General features: G+C 27.9%; 1 protein-coding gene across 1 annotated transcript; it reads right to left on the bottom strand.

Annotated features, from left to right (window-relative positions):
• Nucleotides 1–1,552: 1,552 nt before the first annotated feature.
• On the bottom strand, nucleotides 1,553–3,162 carry LOC106383578 (ethylene-responsive transcription factor CRF3-like). Its single transcript, XM_048759897.1, has one exon. The coding sequence runs from the start codon at nucleotides 2,824–2,826 to the stop codon at nucleotides 1,777–1,779; it is 1,050 nt and encodes a 349-aa protein (XP_048615854.1). The 5' UTR covers nucleotides 2,827–3,162; the 3' UTR covers nucleotides 1,553–1,776.
• Between the last annotated feature and the right edge of the window lie 17,172 nt (nucleotides 3,163–20,334).

Here is a 20,334-nt window from a genome sequence, read left to right as displayed (position 1 = left end):
AGTTAATCATGGTTTTAGTTTCTTGTGTCAGTCAGCAATAAAACAAGGAGAACTCTTTAATTACGATTTGTGACAAGGAATTGGAGTTTTGTTTCATCTTGATTCAATGGTTGATAAATCTGATTTCCATAAAATCAACCATCCGCTGTATTTGAAAAAATCCAAAACAAAAACTGCCACCAAAATCTTAAAATTCTTATTTATAGGCAAATTATGTTTAGTAGAAAATTTTCAAAACTTTAGAAATGCTCTTAAAATATTATGTTAGAAAGGTTATGAAAAACGTTAATTTTTTCAAAAAAAAAGAAAAGAATCACAAGTTTATAGGTGATGTTAGGATTATAGGATTCTGATAATTTTTTTTTATAAAAAGAAAATAGTATTTTTTTTTAACTCTTGCGTAACATTAATAGAGAAAATGTGAACAAAACACCACCAAGAACAAGATAAAGAAAATAGTATCTTTAGAGCCACAATTATATTATATATTAAATAATATGTATATACATATATGCTTTTTGTTGAGTTTTTATTCCATATGATTTTTACGAGACAAATATTTTACATGATGTAAGATCACTCTACCCTTCTTTCCTTTTTAACTATTAAAGCAAACAATCTTCTATTTTTTGCTAAAACAATCTTCTATTATTTTGTGTCTAAAATTTTGTTTAAATACATCAGTTTTTTTTTTTTGCTAAATTTAAATACATCAGTTTGACTTCATGATATATATATATATTTTACTTACATCACTTTCACAAACGTAAAATGATTAGAGGCGCCAAACACTAAACCCTCGATATGATTACGATACACAACACAATAAAATCACCGTTAATACTTAATAGGGAAACACACCCTGGTCGCATGTGATCCATACATTTAATCTCTAAGTTTGAGACTAACTTTTCTGAATGTTTACCAAATTATCAAAAACTAAACTGGTACATTTGAGAAATCTTCATCAAAACCATGTAAATATTAAAAACCATATAATTACTATAGTATTGTTCGTTTTGTTGCCGCAACTGGCTGCATCTGAGTCTGAATTTGTGTCTGCCTTTGTTTATTTGGTAACTAGTGAATTAGATTAAGGACAAAACAGTAAATAAATTAAGTAAACGCAGAATTAAAGTCGTGACCGCTGGTTTTTTCGGCGTCTAACGCTGGATGCTGTATTCGGACACAGACTCAGATATCCGCGTTGCTAAAACGAACAAATTTTAATTGAAAACACATCCGCAGACGCCGTACCTGCGTTGATGAAACGAACAGGAGAATTCTGTGTAACCACATATGTATATTTCTGTGAAATAAAATTCTTACCGCTAACATAGAAAGGTAAAAATAAAAACTCAACATTCTTCTGTTATAGTTTGAAAGAGAACTTAAATCAGACCAAACACAAAGCCCTTCAGTTCACTGGACACGACCGTAGTTGGGGCCTCGCAGTTAGACATTGACAAAGAGAATGCCACTTTGGCTTTTCTAAATTGAATAATTAACAAACTAAATAAATGCAAATGCTATAAATATTAGAGTCTACAAATTAAACACGTTCGTGCAACTAATAACACATTTAATTAATAAATAAGAACAAAATGCATTAACAATTTGCCACTATTTCTCCAAAACTGTTTTACAATCTCCTGACAAAACTAAATTATTAAATTTATAAAAGCTGACTAAATAATTAAAAAACATCAAAATTTCTCAGTAGCCTCATAGATATTTGCTAATGGTTTTCCTCTTAGCTTCTCCTCACTCATGATATTAAACGACTAATAGTTCTGATATCAACGAATCATCAAAATCACTGAACATTGAGCCGATGTCTTTGATACTCGAAGATGTAAACTCATCGTCAATGTTCATACTACTTTGACCACCCAAGAACATATCACCAAAGATATCATCATTTCCTGAAAATACTTGACCCATTGGTTGATCAAATATCGAAATCTCCGGTGGAGATTCGTTGAAATAGTTGTCCAGAAATGAGGTATCCAATGGAAAAGAATCATCGGATTCACTTGAACCGGTACTAAACCGGGTATGCCTCCATGGTGCATCTGAACTCTCCGGTTCCGGTTTAGCTGATTTACACGGCTGCTGTATTTGTTGCATCTCTTCCGATGATTGGAGATTGAGAACAGATGTAGGAGACGAAATATGTTGAAAATCTTCGGTTGATTCAGAACTTGATGTTGTTGTTGTTGTTGTAATGATGCTTTCCGGTTTATCAATAACCGGTTGTTCCGGTTCTGATTCATCTTCTTGAGATTGAGGCGGTACGGAGAAATTGGTTAAAGCGTCCGGTCCACGGAGTCTAATAGCAGCGTTATCATAAACCACAGCAGCTTCCTCCGCCGTCTCAAAAGTACCAAGCCAAATCCTCCGGCGCTGCTCCGGATCTCGAATCTCCGCCGCCCATTTCCCCCACGGCCGTTGTCTAACGCCGCGGAACTTCCTCCCATTTTGGCCGGAGGAGACGGAGACTTTGAGAGAACGGTGACGGTTCGAAGCCGCCGGAGATTGAGTTTCGTCGGAGAGTCTCTTCCTTTCCTTCATGGAAACTCCGGTGATGTTGATGTTGTTGCAGCCTGGCTCGACTTTGATCTCGTTGACGAACCTCTTGACTCGTCGACGAGGGAAGAGGAAGTCTTCTTCTTCGTCACTTGATGAATCGGTTGCGTAAGGATCGGTCATAGAGACACGAACGGTTCTGACAGAGTCAGGTCGAGTTTCGCCGGAGAGATATTTAGTGACTGATGTTTTGTGCTCTGTGTACTTCAGTGGTCGAAGATCCATGTATTCCTCCATCAATACTCTTTTTTTTTAATTCTCTATATTCGCATCAAAATGAAAAAAATAGCGAAAAGAAAGGGATTAAAACTTGAAAAGTTTGAGAAGAGATTACTGGAGAATCAAAAATAAAATAAAATCTTATGAGAGATTTTATCACGAGAATTTAATTAAAAATGGTTTTAAAAGTGAGGAGAGATTGAAGATTTTTCGTTTGATATTTTGGTAGGTGAGAGAGAAACTCGTTTTGAAACACACTGATTTTGCTGAGGGTGTGCAGAAGGCTTCTCAAGCTCACTCCTCAGAATCCTCATTTATAGGATCAGGAGGAGAGATATTATTCATTTTTAATAATAAAAGTTATGGTATCTCTTGTATTAAATTTTTTTTATTTTCTATTCCTTTTCCGCTCCTCCACCGATGGCAGTTCTGATATTATTCGTCAACATCCAAGGGTAGTTGCGGAATAAGAAAACTGTTTAAAATTACTGGACGCCGCATTCATGAGAGCAAGTTAAATGGTGACACGTGTCAATATATGATATTTGGCCTCTTCTTGTTGCCTATGTTATGTGCTGAGTCAGCGCGTGCTATCAATCTCGAGCCTTACCTATTCATGTCACGTGACCCCCAAGATACCCGGTCCTGGTGTTTTTTCCTTCTCATTTCAATATTTCATCACTAATTTTATTATAATAATAATAAATTATCTCTTCTCTACAAATTTTTAGAATCTGTTTTACTAGTTGTTATCATTCCACTAGCTTTGACCGACATGTATGACAGTATGACTAATTAATGATGATTTGTAGAGAGTGCACGTACTAATGTTTTTTACTTAAATGAGTTCACCAACTGTTAGCAAATTTAAAGAAACTTCCTTAAACTGATATATTCAAATTTTTGAATACACTGTATTGTACAGTTCATTATATTGTTTTCTAAAGTAGAAAACAAATAAACTTATTTATAGAAGTATATATATTTATTTAGGAAACTTTTTATTTAAAATATATTTGTTAAAACAATTTAGAGAAAAAATCTGTTGAAAATAAGTACACACTGTATATACTAGTTAAAAAATCTTACCATTTTACAGCTAGAAGTAACGTGGGAAACAACCTAGAATTTGCCGCCTTTTATAATTTGGTATGGCACATCTCTAGGCTTTTTCTGTATTCTTTGTTTTTTCACGCGCTATTTCACCACTATTTGATCTTCGTGATTTTCACACGCTTCTCAAGTAGCATTTAAATGCAACTTTTTCTTTTTAACAAAAGAATTTAAATAAAATATATTTTCTGATCTCTTATTAAATATACTGCGTTTGTTTTTCTGGGGATTTATTTGAGTTAAAAAAATTATTTTCCTAATTTTTAGGAAATAAAACTCATAAAACAATAGTGTATTTGTTTATTTTTCGGTTTGATGCATTAAGATTTGGTATTGTGCCTTTTCCCTTTGAGTCTTTAATGGATATAAAATCATATAGTGTATACTGTGACTTATTTTTGGGTTCACTCCTTATAGTGAACTTCTAGGTTCATCAACCAATAGGATTTTGTTATTTCATATTTGATATTTTAAAAAAAAAGAAACAAAATATTGTCAAACTATATTATGATTTTAAAATTAAAAGGTAAAATAAATAAATAAATAGTAGTAATTACAAAAAAAAAAAATTTTAACATCGTCAGCAAAACACGAAACTCTAAATCATAATTCATAAACCTTAAATCCTACCCTAAACCCTTGGATATAGGCTAAACTCTAAATCAAAATCACTAAACACTAAAACACTTAAGGGTTTAGGATTTAGGGTTTATGGTTTTAGTGTTTAGTGTTTTTTATTTAGAGTTTAGGATTTATCTAAGGGATTAGAATTTATCCAAGGGATTAGGATTTATCCAAGGATTTAGGATTTAAGATTTAGAGGATGACATAGAAGATGCCCATTTTTGTTCGTTAGTCATCAGGTTATTGGGTCTGTAGTAGTTGATGTGAAGGTATCTGATGCCGTTGGTTATTTCTTAGGGGAAGATGTTTCCTTGGGTTGTGTTTCCTTTCTGCTGTGGCTTCATCTCACATATGGGATGATTGTGAAGAGGTGTGTGGTTTTCAGACTTGTGAGATGGTTACGTTTTCGGAAATCAGATTACGATGTATGTAGTGTATCTAAAGGCGAGTGTCGACAGATCTACTGACTAGTTTAGACACTCAGTTTCTATGAAGTCGCAAATGTATGTTGGGTTGCTTGTTGGTGGTTACTAGAGCAGGAAGCTCCTGTCTTCTTTCCATACTATTTCTTCTAACTTTTGGGTTGTTTATTTTATGTCTTTATCTTCGGATTCATGTAATCCATAGACATTGTTTTTACGTTGACCAGAACTAACTTTTTGATTCTTATTATGAATAAATATGTTTTAGTTTACAAAAAAAAAAAAATATATGTTTTAATTTTAAAAAATAGATAAGTGTGTTTTAAAGTCTATAAAAATGTAGTACTCACATGAACTCCCTCCCCCCTCCCCACGAAAATTCTTACATGAACCATGGTCTACCAATCCCTCGAAATGGCCCAAGAGATAGCATTACTATGGTTAAAATTATTTCAAACGTGTAGTAATATTTTAAACTAATTTTTATTAATTAAAATCGGCATGATTAGTTTATGAAAGTAAGTATTTGTGTTAGTCAAATGCAATGAGTTTTGTGTGCATAGGGTATCGGATTGAAAACCCTTTAACTTTGATGAATACTAGTACAGGTCTATAACCTTAAATAATAATAAAAATAAAGTCAAATGTTAAAGTGAAATGCAAATCATTTATAAATTTGATGTCTCTAGCTTTTTATTAGTGGAATTTTAGAATAATATTTTAATTATATATAAAGTAGTGCCGCTTATCGGGAAAACTCAGTTGTTCTGTATATTAATTAAAATGTCAAAATTAAAATAAATAATAAAAAAAAAACAGAACATCACCAAGTTAGTCCTTTTTTCAAAAAAAAAAAAAAAAAAATCAGCAAGTTCGAACGAGGCGAAAGCCAAAAACAATCTACTAAAAGTCAATCCCAAATTACTGAAGACCGGACGGTCAACCGGCTTTCTGTTGTCGCGAAGTAGTAGAAAAAAACAAAAAAACATCGTTAACTAATAAAAAATGAAAACAATTAAATCTTTTTATAAAGAATTAATTTTTTGATAAAGAAAAAGTTAGTAATTTAAAACACTTTGAATTTTAATAAAATATGTGTTGGAATTTTTTTTAGCGAAAATACAAAAGCTGTTTTCTATAATTCTATTACAAATCAGTAGAAATTTTATAATATATCCGATAATGGTAATGTTTTCGTTTGACAAAGTTCAAATTATAAATTTTCAAATATCTTGAGGCAGACCCGTATAATAGGAAAACTGTTACAACATCATAGTAATACTTAATATATATACATATATATATACATTCTAAGAAAATAGATTAAATTAGCAAAAAATAGATTAATAATCTTTTTCTCTTTATTAATTAAGAATATATTAAATTAGCAAAAAAATAGATTAATAATCCTTTTCTCTTTATTAATTTCAGTTTTGTTCCTGAAAATATAATTCTTATTATCAGAACTTTATATAGCATATTTTAGCCCCCGCAAAACTGTAAATAGTTATTTTGTTTTGCAGTAAAAACTTTTTATAACAACCTTACAAGCAAACTGTAAAAGAAAAAAATGGGACGTAGGCAATATGAAGCATGGACGTGGGCCATAAAATCTAAAGAGTGAGATAGCTTTGACCACATATCATGAGTAGATGCATCCAGTGGCGGAACTACGTTAGTGGAGAGGGGGGGGGGGGGGGGGGGGCAGCTGCCCCAGATACAACAAAATATTTATCAAAATCGTTAAGTAATTAACCAAAGCGTCACTAGATCAGCTTCACTAGCTCAAAATCGTTAAGTAATTAACCAAAATCGTTAAGTATTCGGACCGTGACTCGGCCATCTATTTGGTTCTGGATTATATTAAAAACCGGATTTGAGTTAAATTGGCAAATCCAGTTAAAAATCAGTAAAACTCGCTAAAACCAATGATCAAGTTGATATTAAAATCCTATTTTTTTCAAATTCAAGTATTTTTTTAAGCTGCAAATTTTAAAAATTATTTTCATTATTTTATATTATTTTTAAAAAATTTATTTTTGTTTTCATATCATTTTTAGATTCTAATAATTATATAAAATTTTATAAAAATTATTTTATGTTATACCTATAATAGTTACTTAACATAAAATTTAATTAAAATTTAAAACTCAGTTAAACCAGTTGGACCGGTCCGACCATTGATCGAGTTACAATGCCGAATCAACGTCTAGTACAGTTTTCAAAACACTACCTGAAACAAATAGAAAAAAAATATCTCAAAACTATTGGTGAATGTACATATTTTTTCTTGTGTTGTATTGTAATAAATAAATTAGGTTTACTTAATTATGATTTTTTTTTTATAATTTAACAGATTGAAATAGACCTTTAAAACAACACAACAAAATTTTGGACCCATAGACCCATGGCAAATGTCCATGTTGCCATGAGGTAAGAGCTGGGGCTGCCCCCACCAAACCTTCGCTCAAGCCTCATATCTCACCATTTCAGTATTTTTTTTAATCTCATATTTATCAGTTGTAATAAATTATTGATACTTTCCTATTTTGCATGGACACTAATATTCATAACAAAATATTCAATGCATTTTTGTATTTTATTTAAAGAGGCTTGTTCAGTAACTTTCGTGTTCAATAACTCTTTTATATATTTTTATTGGTTAACTATTTTGATGAGATAATTAGGTTTTTATTATTTCCCCATAAGCCATGATTAGGTTATTTTCTTTACAAATACTATATACATTTTTGATTAAAAATATTTAAGTTATATGTTGAATCATATAAATAATAAAAATATTTATTTAAAAATATCAGCTGTTTATCACTTTATTTAATAATAAATATTTATTTATTTATATAAAATAATTTATTTAATATTAAATATTATTTGAAAAAAATTATGCCCCCCATAAAAAAAGTTTATGGCTCCGCCACTGGATGCATCCTCTTCAGTCGCCTCCTTCTGCTTTTATTATTATCTTTTAAAAAAACTTCCCTTTAGAATTTAAATATTTTTAATCGATATTTTTTTTTTGCATTTAAACCGTGATCCATATATAAAAGCCATTAATTTCAGATTGTAAGAATCTGTACAACAGCTATAATAGTGTATAGTCTTACAACAGCTAAAAGTGTTAGTAATAAATATTTATCTTGTAAAAGCTTATAGTAATGTGTCAATATATATTACCAACACTTTTACATTCTTACATTCCTCTTAGTGTGAAATAAAAAAGAAAAACAATTACTGAAAGTTTCATATTTTGTTATCAACAATTACTGAAATTTTCTGTATGTTCTAAATTTGTATGATTTCAAAAGTTTATATGTCCGTCCACATGTAATGAAAAGGAACATGCTTGAATTTTTTTTTGTTTCTAGACTATTAATAATGTAGTTGTGTGAGTTGTGTCTTCGTGTTTATTTTTTTTGTAAGAATTGATTTTTAGGGAGTGTTAGTGGGATATGGATTTGTAGTGATTGTTAAAATTCTCAAATTCTATTGTTGTTGGTTGGTGGATTCTAAGATTCTTACTAAAATCTAGTGTTATTGGATTTCGCTACACTAAAATTCTAAGACTATTAATTTCGCTACACTTTAACCGGTGTCGAATGTGAGACCAAAATCCACCACTTTCGATAGAAAGATCTTGAACTATCGAGGATTTATACAGATTATACTCCTTCCGTTTCATAAAAACATATATTTTTTTTAAAAAAAAAATTGTTTCAAAAAGATATATGTTTTATATTTTCAATGCATAAATTAATTGTAAATTGTAATTTAAAAAAAAAACACAATGATGTTTATAAAGATTTTATTGGTTAAAAGTTATAAAAAATAGTTGATAATGGAAAATAATGCATTGATAACTAAAATCTGATATGTTTTTTTAATAAGTGCAAAAAATATAAAACATACATCTTTCTGAAACGGAAGGAGTATGTTCCTGACCTTTGTTCACTGATACTTGCATGTTTTGTTAACAAAACAAAATTTGTATTTTTTTTTTGTTTTTGGACTTTAAATTTTGTAGCCACCGAAAAAAACCTTCTTTAGAATATTTTATAAAATTAAAACGTAGCATTCAAATAACTGATTTTTGATGTTTAAGTTGAATAAAAAACTAAAAGAATTGGTAATTAAGATGGAGTGGACAGGATCTTTTTTTTTGTCACAATGGAGTTGACAGGATCAAAACTACGGCGAAAGTGGACAATAACAATAACAAATGCTAAGGCCGTGAACTGAATCACGCTTCACGGACGTGACGGTGTGATCTCTAAAAGAACCGCTTGCATGTTGGCATGTTGCCAGTTAAGTGAATGCTTATTTTTTGGTGCGGTTCTTACTTTAAAGGTAAAAAATAACACTTAAAAGTCTGACATATCTGGTACCAGTTAAAATTTCACGGGTGCATACAAATCTTTATAAAAAAGTTGTCAAAACACTTTAAAACAGTCAAAATTCAATAACTATTAGTCATTATAAAAATTGTATTTACTATTTAACTTTTCTTGAATTTCATTTATATTTTTAGTATTAGTTCTCATTAATTTTCCACTTATTTCTAGGTCCATCTATACTGAAATAGTTTTTTTTTTTCATGTATTCATTTTATTCCTCACCTGATTGTTTATATAAACTCAGTCATGTTATTGGATAGTATCTATAATATCTGAATTGTTTTATTGATAATTTAATTTACAAAATATTAAAATGATTAAAATTAAACAAAATTTTCAAAAGCTCTCAATTTTTTTTGAATTAGATGAACCTTTCAATTTTAGACTGACCTCTTGTCTAAAATAATGGGAGTTTGAGTTGTGATTTTAGATATCAAAATTACAAAACAAATATGTATTTAGTCATGGAACAGAATGCATAATTCAATAATTATATTAATATATTTATAAATAAATTTTATATTTATAAATGACAATATATGTATATATTAGATATGTTATATGCTTTTAGAAGATAATTAGTTATGTTATATTACTTATTTACATTTTATGTTAGTATCTTCTACATAAAACATTGTATAATGGTATTTAAATAGCTTCGTAAATATTTTGTTTAAATATTTATTCCAGCTTGCTTCTTATATTAATACGTTTAAAATTTAATTTTTAGATCGCCTAATCTACTTGATTACATACTATTTTAGAGAATATGATGTAAATCGAACACTCGTTTGTCACCTCCTTGATGTTTAAGTCAGTCATGTACTTAGCTCTCATTATCATAATGCCACTCGTTGGTTCGGGTGCGTCCAATTGTCACATTTATTTTCATACTTTCCATCATAATAATCAGGTTGAACTCACTTATTTTTGGTTAATCAAACACGAAGAAAAACTATAATAATAATAAACAGAAGTCGCGTGGGAACGCGTGAGGAGAAGAGTAAGAAGAAAAATGTCTGAAGATCCAATGTGAGAAGAGATAGACATGGAGAATCCTTTGGATTGGCAAAGACAAACCCCAAGGTTTAGTGCAGTGTTCTCCTCCATTGAGCCAAGTGACCAATACTAACATTTATTAACATATATACTATATTCTATTTTTGAAAAAAAAATATACTATATTCTATATTACACTATGTGTGTCGATTAAAACGACAATTAAGTAAATACAAGGAAACTTAGACAAACTGAATCTCGCTTGGCATTCATCGATAGACACAAACAGTACGTACTTAAGATTAATTTTCTTGTTATCACGTTTTCCAACCATATGATTCATAATATCAACGAACTAATAATATCACATTAAAAAATCTATTAAACTCTCACATCTATCTATTAATTCTCTTTTCCTTTCTAACAAACAATCCAATCTTTTTTACGTTGAGATATTTCCGTACACGGTAAAATAGAAAGAACAAAAGTGACGAAGGATTAATTTTATGAATATAAATTTCAGTGGTGGTTGATTAATAAGTTATAGCTCCTCCAGTCATAATTAGTGTACGTAAACATCCACTTGGTGTTTGGTAAAAGTTAGTCATGACCGGGGAATATAATTCATTGCTCATCAAGTCCAAGACCCTCAAAGATTCTTCCGGATTATATGCATGTAAGCATTTTCTACACGCACACACACGGACGTAAACGTACGTACATCCATTATTGATGATGCGTGTATATATTATGGCTATTGTTTTTCTCAATAATTACTGATTAGTGTATAAGCGAAAAAAAGTAATGAGAACACCTTCATATTCTTGCCATTAACTGAGTTGATTATATAGCCCAGTATCATTCATGCGAACAAAATTTTAAGGTCTCTTTTTACCCAAATTTTTTTTGTAAGGTCTCAGCGAATAGTGTAGTGTGAAGTAGTAAATATTAGCTGGAAACAAAAACTCAGCTTCTTTTTTTTTTGAAATCATTTTTTACTCACTCCTTCGAGATGATAATGATCATTGAATTCAGCACCGAGATTGTTTTGTCTAAAAAACGGTGGTTAGAAAATAAATCATGTTTAACCGTGAATTATGTCGTGTGCGACGTTGACAGGATCATGAAGTAAATTAAATTATTACTGTCAGTGCCAAGTGTTTACATTTACCATAATATAGATTAGTTTTGACGATCATGTGGTAAGACCATCTCGAATGCAACTCTATTTTTTCTACCTGGTCGAGATAATTCTTGGGAAACATTTTTCTACCATTGTATTTACTATACCATTTTTACGACTTGATAAGAAATATACCATCACACTGCTATAACTATGATCACTAATCAAGTTAATATCAAACAAAATATATTAAAATATATGATTTCATCCATAAATGTATTATTTTAAACTTTTTGTCACATTACTCTATAATAATGATCATAAATCAAAATGAATATCACCAAAACAGTATATCTCAATGCATTCTATTCATACGAGCATTGTTTCCTTACAAAAAACTCCAATTTCTTCTAAACTTTCTTGCAAATTGGTTTTCCGATTAAAAGGGACAGTTAATTTCTTTTCCCCTTTTTAATAAGCAGAAACGATTAAAGACGTACCATCAAATAAGATTTGGACACACCAAAGACCACGAGTACCAATATCTATAGAGTCCAGATGCAAAATCTGTATATAAATATGGTTGTCTGAAATCGTGCTTCTCACGATCGGTCTATCTTGCCTCAGTTGAAGCCGGTAAGAAATGTAGGACATATTTGAGTAATATCTCATCAGATTATAGAATACTATTATAAGAACACAAAATTAATTTGCAACTTTCATGCTATTGGAGTATTAAATAGGTATCAACAAATTATAGTGATTCAAAAAACCGAACCAATTCAAATTGTCAGAAATCATACGAATCAAACTAAATAGTTATTTCAAACTAGATGACTTTCTGCGATATCGCGGGATAGTATCATTTAAATATTACTTGCAATAAGTAAATTTTGCATATATTAGAAATTTATACTAATTTTGATAAATTAAATTTGTTGATAAAAATCGATAGAGAATTTTTGATTGGTTATGAAAACATTAAATTTTACTACATTATGTAATCATCTTAATGCATGTATCTGATATTTATGAAAAAAGTAAAAATTTAAAAGATAAACTATCTTATGGTATTTACATATGATATAGTTTCCACTAATTAAAATCTCTTACAAATTGATTTATGTATATTACATTACATATCTTATAAAAATATTATTTTAAAGATGGAGTCGAGCAAACTATTTATATTTCTATCCTAATTCTTATTTCTATTTATTTAGTTAATTTTAAATAATATGATAAATTAAATTGATGACTTTTTAGTAAAAAGCATAAGAACATGAAAAATAAGCAAAATTACTTCTCAAATAATAATATAGATTTATATTAATAATTAAAATATTCTAATACTCTTAGCGATATTTTTAAAATAACCATATATACGTTTACATAATTTATGTGTTAGTTTTTTTAAAATAATTAAAACGGTGCTTAGTTTTTTTCCACCCCTATTGCTGATCACAATAACCATATATACGTTTACATAATTTATGTGTTATTTAACAACAACAAATACGCATTGCTTTCACACAAAAAAACAACGACACTTATTATGTGTTAAACAAAGATAGGTATTCAAATATATATGTAATGGAGATATTTATAAGGAAAAATATACAATTAGGGACAAAGATCCATTCTAGAAAGAAGGGCCACGTTTCAAAACACAGAAGCTTTATCACCATTAGTTATGTGATTAAAATCATGTGAAATGGATACATATATGTTGGTATTTGTGTAAAACTGTAATCAAAAGCACAAGCTCGAATTTTTATGGGCAAATAAAAAGACTAGAGAAAGACGCACATTGTTATTTGTCATCACTCATCACTAGATTTAAATATTCGTAAGATTGTCAAATATCTTCCTATCTACATTCCAATGTAGTATTTGTTATTTACCGTTTTAGGTTTTCTTCAACGAGTATGTGACAGTGTGATATAAACAAAAAAAACTTTGCCATAACTTTTAGGGGAAATCAGGCCAAATAACTAATAAAAAAACTATAATTCATTAATTAACCAAAATTCCACCCTACTCTTTCTTTCTCTTCCTGTCTTTCTTTACTTTTTTACTACAAATTTAATTTCTTTTTTCTTTTGGTTATTTCACAAATAAATCATAATTTTCAGGGGTGGTAAAAAAAAACAAGGAGAAATTGTTTTTTTAGGCAAAAAAATGATAAATATGTCCTATTAGGCCAATTCCTATTTTGTACAACTTTTGCCTATAACACCCTTTATTATTTTCTAAAATAAATCAAATAAATTGTTTTACAAACTAAAAAAAATTGGAAAAATAGTAACTACTCATGAAATATCCATAAATATGAACTTAGTGGCATTTTTTTCCAATTCTAAAAATGTTTAAATCATAATTTCATATTATGTTCTACATAAAGTAGAATTGACATTCTACTAAGTAGAAAATGAAATCCAATTTTTTCATTGAATATATTATGTTTAGAATATGTGATCTACATAAATAATAGTACTCATAGAATACACATTTCACGCTTAACCTATCGCTCTAAAATCTGTATAAATCGGAACCTACATATTACTATAAATCTAAAACCTGCAGAAAACAAAATCTACACATTACTATAAATCTAAAAACTTGTAGAAAACGAGTTCTACAGATTTACTGTAAATCTAAAACATGTAAAAATCAAAATCTACACATTACTATAAATCTAAAAATCTGTAAATACCAAATTCTACAGATTTACTATATCCAACAGATAAAAATAATCAGTTCCAAAAACTATAGAAATAAATTATTGAAAATATTCAGTTTCCATATATGAAAAAATCGATTTTTCAAAAAAAAAAAAATCGTGGACATAAAGTGTAGGTTTAGTTTTTTCTTTATTTGAGGATTTTTAATGTTTTCTTTTATTTTAGTTACTTTAATTATTTATCATATTTTAATATTTACAATTGTTTTGTTAAATTTAATTTTGAATTTATAATTAAAAGAGGGCATTATTGCCATTTTGAAAGTAATAGCCTAATGAAACATAAAGTATGTGAGATTAGTCTAATGAGACATAGTTACCATATTTTTGGCCTAAAAACATTTTTTCCCAAAAAAACAACTCATAACCAAATCAATCCAAAATACGATAATGAAAATCCTATCATTTTTTCTTGAGTTATTTTTGGGTTCAGCAACCAATAGAAAATTGTTATTTTATATTCAGTATCTTTAAAAAAAAAGAAACAAAATATTGTCAGTTTATATCATAATTTAAAAAAAATTAAAAGTAAAAATAAATAAAAATAGTACTCGATACAAAAAAATATTTTTAACGCCATGAGCAAAACACTAAACCCTTGGATAAACCATAAACCATTGGATAAATCCTAACTCTTAAACCCTTGGGTTTGGTGTTTTTAAGATTTAGTGTTTTGTGTTTTTGATTTAGGGTTTATGATTTATCCAAGGATTTACGGTTTACCCAAGGGTTAGGATTTACCCAAGGGTTTAAGGTTTATCTAAAGATTTAGGGTTTAGGATTTAGAATTTAGAGTTTAAAGTTTAGAGTTTAGTGTTTTGCCGACGGCGTTAAAAATAATATTTTTTTTAATGCATCTAGCACTATTTTTAAAATCATGATATAAATTGACAATATTATGATTCCTTTTTAAAAGATATTAAATTACAATAACGACTTCTTATTGGTTGGTGAACCTACATGTTAACCCTTGAGTGAACATAAGAATAACTCTTTTTTGTTTCATTATTTAAAATTCACAAAACTGAAACCGTACCAAAATATTGTTTTGTGCGTAGAAAAATCAAACTGAATAAATTAAAAAATTATATTTTAACTATACATGTATTGAAGAGATATAATCATATATATTGAATAGTTATGATACCAAATAAATCACCAATTGTTTCTATGTTTCAACTATTTTGCTTAAAAACCAACCGGTCACCGAACTGAAATTACATCAAACCAAATTGAATTACAAAAATTGTATATGGTTCACTTCTATATAAAAATAAAGAAACAAATGAAACTAGCTAGTCCATAAATCAGCTTGTCCATCTCTGATAGTAATTATGTTTAGAGATAAATCCACAGTTTATCCCAAATTTAAGACCATAATATGCTATATAATCCTTATTCTACACATGCTAACGACATTTAATCAATCATTGTAATTCTTCCGGAGTATGTTCACCAATGTCAATAAGCTTGTTTAATGGTAGAAACGGAACTACTTAAATATACAATTAACAACTAGATTAACCGTCTCAGAGTTATCTAATAGCATGTGTAAATAAAGTGGTCGAACTGGATCCGAGTGCGAAAATAAATAAAAAAGTTGATAATTTTTCAAAACCATATACACATATTATGGTGTAATATTTAAAATACTTAGATATAATGTTTGGATTAGAGTTTATAATTCAAAAAATGTCAAAACATATATAAATAGAGATACTAACTTTTAAACTACTTAAACACCATTAAATATATTGTTACTATTTTTTTAATAGAACCTAGATATAATTTGAGACATTGGACCGTCTAACACCTCAAAATAGTATAAAACGAAAACAAACAATAATTACGATAATATTGCAATACATATTTATAACTCTTTTGTTGATCATATAATTATACATAACAACTATTCAGATGTGTAAAAAACTAAAAAAGAAAAGAAACTACTCAGATGTGGATATATATATATTTTTTAAAGAGAAATATCGCAAGATATCTCTAAAATTTTTTTATCACAAATATAACACATAAAGTTAAAATGACCACTTTTTGTTTTTTAACGATGTAAAAGATATTTATATTTCTATAGTTAATTAATTTAGAGTTAGTGTTTAGATTTGAGAGATGAGATTTACGGGGTAGGTTTCATATTTTTAAAATAGTAATAATAAAGATTTAAAATTCAAAATAATAATTGTAAAAAGAATTTCAAAAATAATTTATGGATTCCAAATTATTATTTTTTCAAATCAATTTTTCTTTGAAAAAAATAGAGAATAGTTTCCAATTGAAAAAAATCAAAATAAAAAGAGTTTATATATTTTCTTATTTATTTATATTTATATATATAGGGTAAAATTATTAGTATGTTTTTACCTTTTTAATGAAACTTTTTGTGGTAATTTTGTTTGTGTATTTTTTAGTTTTTAAAGATATTTTGGGAGATTTGGACTATTCTAAAATATGTGGCGGGTATTTAACAATATTGTTTGTAATATCAGTAAGACTCACTGGTTTAAAGGATATTATGATGCTAACACTTTACTAAGTTAGTAAAGTCTACTGTACTGGCACTTTATGTGAATGAGTACAAATCCTTTTCAGTAGTATTGAATAAAAATATGGATAATGAAGTATGACAAAAAACAATTGTATACACTACAAGAATTAACTTAAATATATTTTTTATAAAAACATTGGGGGTGTTGAGGTGATATTATCAAATGACATTAGAAACACTACAAACTAATACTCGATAAATTAATAAACACTAATATAAGTTAACAAAAAAAATTGTTTTCAAGTTGGGTCAATGTAAAATATGACACAATTCAATAAGATAACAAGGTAATAATATTTAGAAAATTCTTAGCTAAATATATGGTCCCATTAAATCATAAATTAATAATTACTACATATAAAAATTTTATATAAATATAATCAAGTGATTTTGTTGTTCATTTTTAATAAAACTGAATTTCATTTCCAATTTTATTTTTCATTTTCAATATTATAGTGTTACTATGTCAAATTATATATAAAATGCATCTTATTCTATCATACATAAAAATATATCAAATAATCTAATTAAAATAGATAGAATTCAAATTTATAAAGTTTAACTACAATTTAATATCATGAAATGAAAAAAATATTTTCGTATTAAAAAATATTATTTTAACAAATATAAATCTGGAAATGAAATTTCTTTTAATTTAATAACTCTATAAATCAATAAATTATCATAGTGCCAATATTATTCATTTATAGAGTTTTGACTGTACAACAGTTTAAAACAGTGTTTTTCAATTTTTGAAATATAAAGAACCCAACCATTACGAGTGAATAATTTTTTTTATTAAGCATTATGTATGTGCTATGCAATTCTATAATACAAATAATCCATATTTGCATAAACCAATTGCATAGAGAACCTACCTAGATTTGTAAGAGTTCTTGAAGAGCCAAACTTCAATAGCCAGTAGACATTAACAAAAATATATAATTAATCGATTCTTCTTCTGCATCGCATCTTTCAATATTTGATTATTCTTATAATTACACCTTTAAAAAAATTATACTTATATTTACACTTCTTCTCTTTCCAACATTTTTTCTAAGTTAATAATTCTATAAATTAATAAATTATCATAGTCTCGATATTATTAATTTATAAATATTTTACTGCACAATATTCTTTAAAAAAAAATTTCGTTTTTTTTGTAATATAAATAACCGAAGCATGAATACATCATTGGTTTAGAAAAAATTTAAAACTAAAATATGTCAGACTTTCGAGTTTTTCAATCTTATGTAAATATATTTTTGGAGGAGAAGTAAGATGATGGACAGTAAAGAAATACACAAGTAATTTTTAATGCCAGTCTTGGTTTGTAAGCAAGCGATGTTGGTCTTATTATTACTGTTTACTTACATATTATCACAAGTACCGTAATAAAGCATTATCACATGTACAAGGTAAATATATAATTTGATTGCTTAATCTAACTTGATAGTTATACAATAATTTTATTTAAATTTCAGGTGACTCTATGAAAAATTATGATATGAAAGTGCGATTAGATAAAGTTATGAAAACTGAAAATAGACGTTATACAAATTATGTAGTATAGCAAATATAATCTTATATATTTGAATTACTCTTTTAAATATTATTATGGTCTGAAAGTTATAATATCAACCATCAAAATCAGCAGTTTCATGTCTATATTTTAATTAGTTTTAATTATATTGAATTCAATATTTGATTATTCTTATGATTACACCTTTTTTAAAACTATACTTATGTTTACACTTCTTCTCCTTCAAACTATTATAGACTTTCAGTTTATTCACATATATTTTAACCTAATTTTCCGTTAATAAATATTCTTGTTTGTATTAATCGTGACTATTTTTTCTTTTAATAAAAAAGATAATGTGGGTAAACTCAGAAAATAAAATGATGATTACACACCAAAAATGTACCATCAAATTTTGTAAAAAATGTAAAGACATAAGTCAGTTTGAGAACATGGTTAATATTTGATTAAACTATGTGAATTTGAATAGAAAAAGATAGCTATCATAAGTGGAAACTTTTTTTTTGAGCAACTCATAAGTGGAAACTAAACAGAATTATTCTATATGTCTGTTATCTTAATTATATTTTTACAAATTGAAAATATACCAATGATAATACTTGGAAAGTCTAAAAGGGCATTAAGCAACAAAAATAGATAGAACAAATCGAATATGAGACAATATTAATTAGAGTAGTTGTACTTGACAGACTCACCTAGTCCTCTCCATACAGTACCATACTCCATAATAGTCAGCCAACGTGCGACCAATTGGCAAACTCTTTCGTCCTCCGGTTCTGATTCTGCCACGTGTGACCTCTGACATAGCAGAGAGACGTGTGATCGTAATCTATGCATTGGTCATTCACTCATACCAGGAGTCGTATCGGAAAAATCCTATATGCATAAATTAGAATTTACTGTTTCTACTTCAAATTAAACACTTGGTCAAAAAAATCATCTGTTTGATTTGTTTATTTAATTACTTCGCATAATTGTTTTCCCTGTGAATCAAACTTCATAACCAGACTTCGTTAACTGAAGCGGAAAAAAATTTTGGTCATTTTTCCAGAGATCCACGGTTCCGTAGAATAAAATTACATTACGTGATTTTGGATCTGAGAAAATTACGTATTTCGCCTCCAAACCTTCTAATATTCAATTTTTTTTGATACATGGTGTAAAACCATTCAAATTTTTGGTAAAGCAATCAAAATTAAAACTTTCTTTTATCCGTATAATTCATTACTTTCTTATTAAAAACTGATAGTAGTTTTTTAGTTGATAGTAATTCTTTTTAGGAATTAAAAAATAATTTGAGCTAAATTATAAAATTTTATGATCAGTTAAACAAAAATCATAAAAAAGTTAAGCCGAAAATCATAAAATATAGCTAGAAACATTTGAATCTAAAAATAATTCAATCTATGTACAAAAAAAAGCACCAGTTATCTCTTTTTGAAACATGATACTTGTAAGAATGAAAAAAACACGATATTTGTGAAAAACATAAGATTTTCATGCTATTTTATGTTTGTTCTTCTAACATTTTTTACACGTTTTACTATATCAGTTTTGAATATAAAACAAAAGTTACCCACACGAGAAAAAAAATTATATTTTTTTCCAAAAACAAGATTTTTATTTATGTGGAAAGTTGTTAGATCATTCTGGAATCAGTTTATTGAATCTGTACTCTCTCTGATTTGAAAAGCCCTAATAATGGCTGAATTTAGTTTTCAAAAAAAATAAATAATAGTGGTTGAATTATTGTAAACCATCATCTTTTGTTTGCCATTTAACATGCAAGCCAACATAATAAAGTAAGCTAAATAATATTTGAAGATTAATTTCTTCCGGTTTAACGCAAAAATAGGCTATAAAGTTGTGCTTTTTCTCGCTTTATACATTGTAAAATTACATAATGAAAATACTAGTTGATATTTAGAACCTTTGATGAAAATTATAATTAGAGAAGCATTGGTATTCATTTATCAATTTACGA

Source organism: Brassica napus, chromosome A2, assembly GCF_020379485.1.
Source record: "Brassica napus cultivar Da-Ae chromosome A2, Da-Ae, whole genome shotgun sequence".
Classification (NCBI taxonomy): Eukaryota; Viridiplantae; Streptophyta; class Magnoliopsida; order Brassicales; family Brassicaceae; genus Brassica; species Brassica napus.
This window is presented reverse-complemented; position numbering and strand designations above follow the sequence as displayed.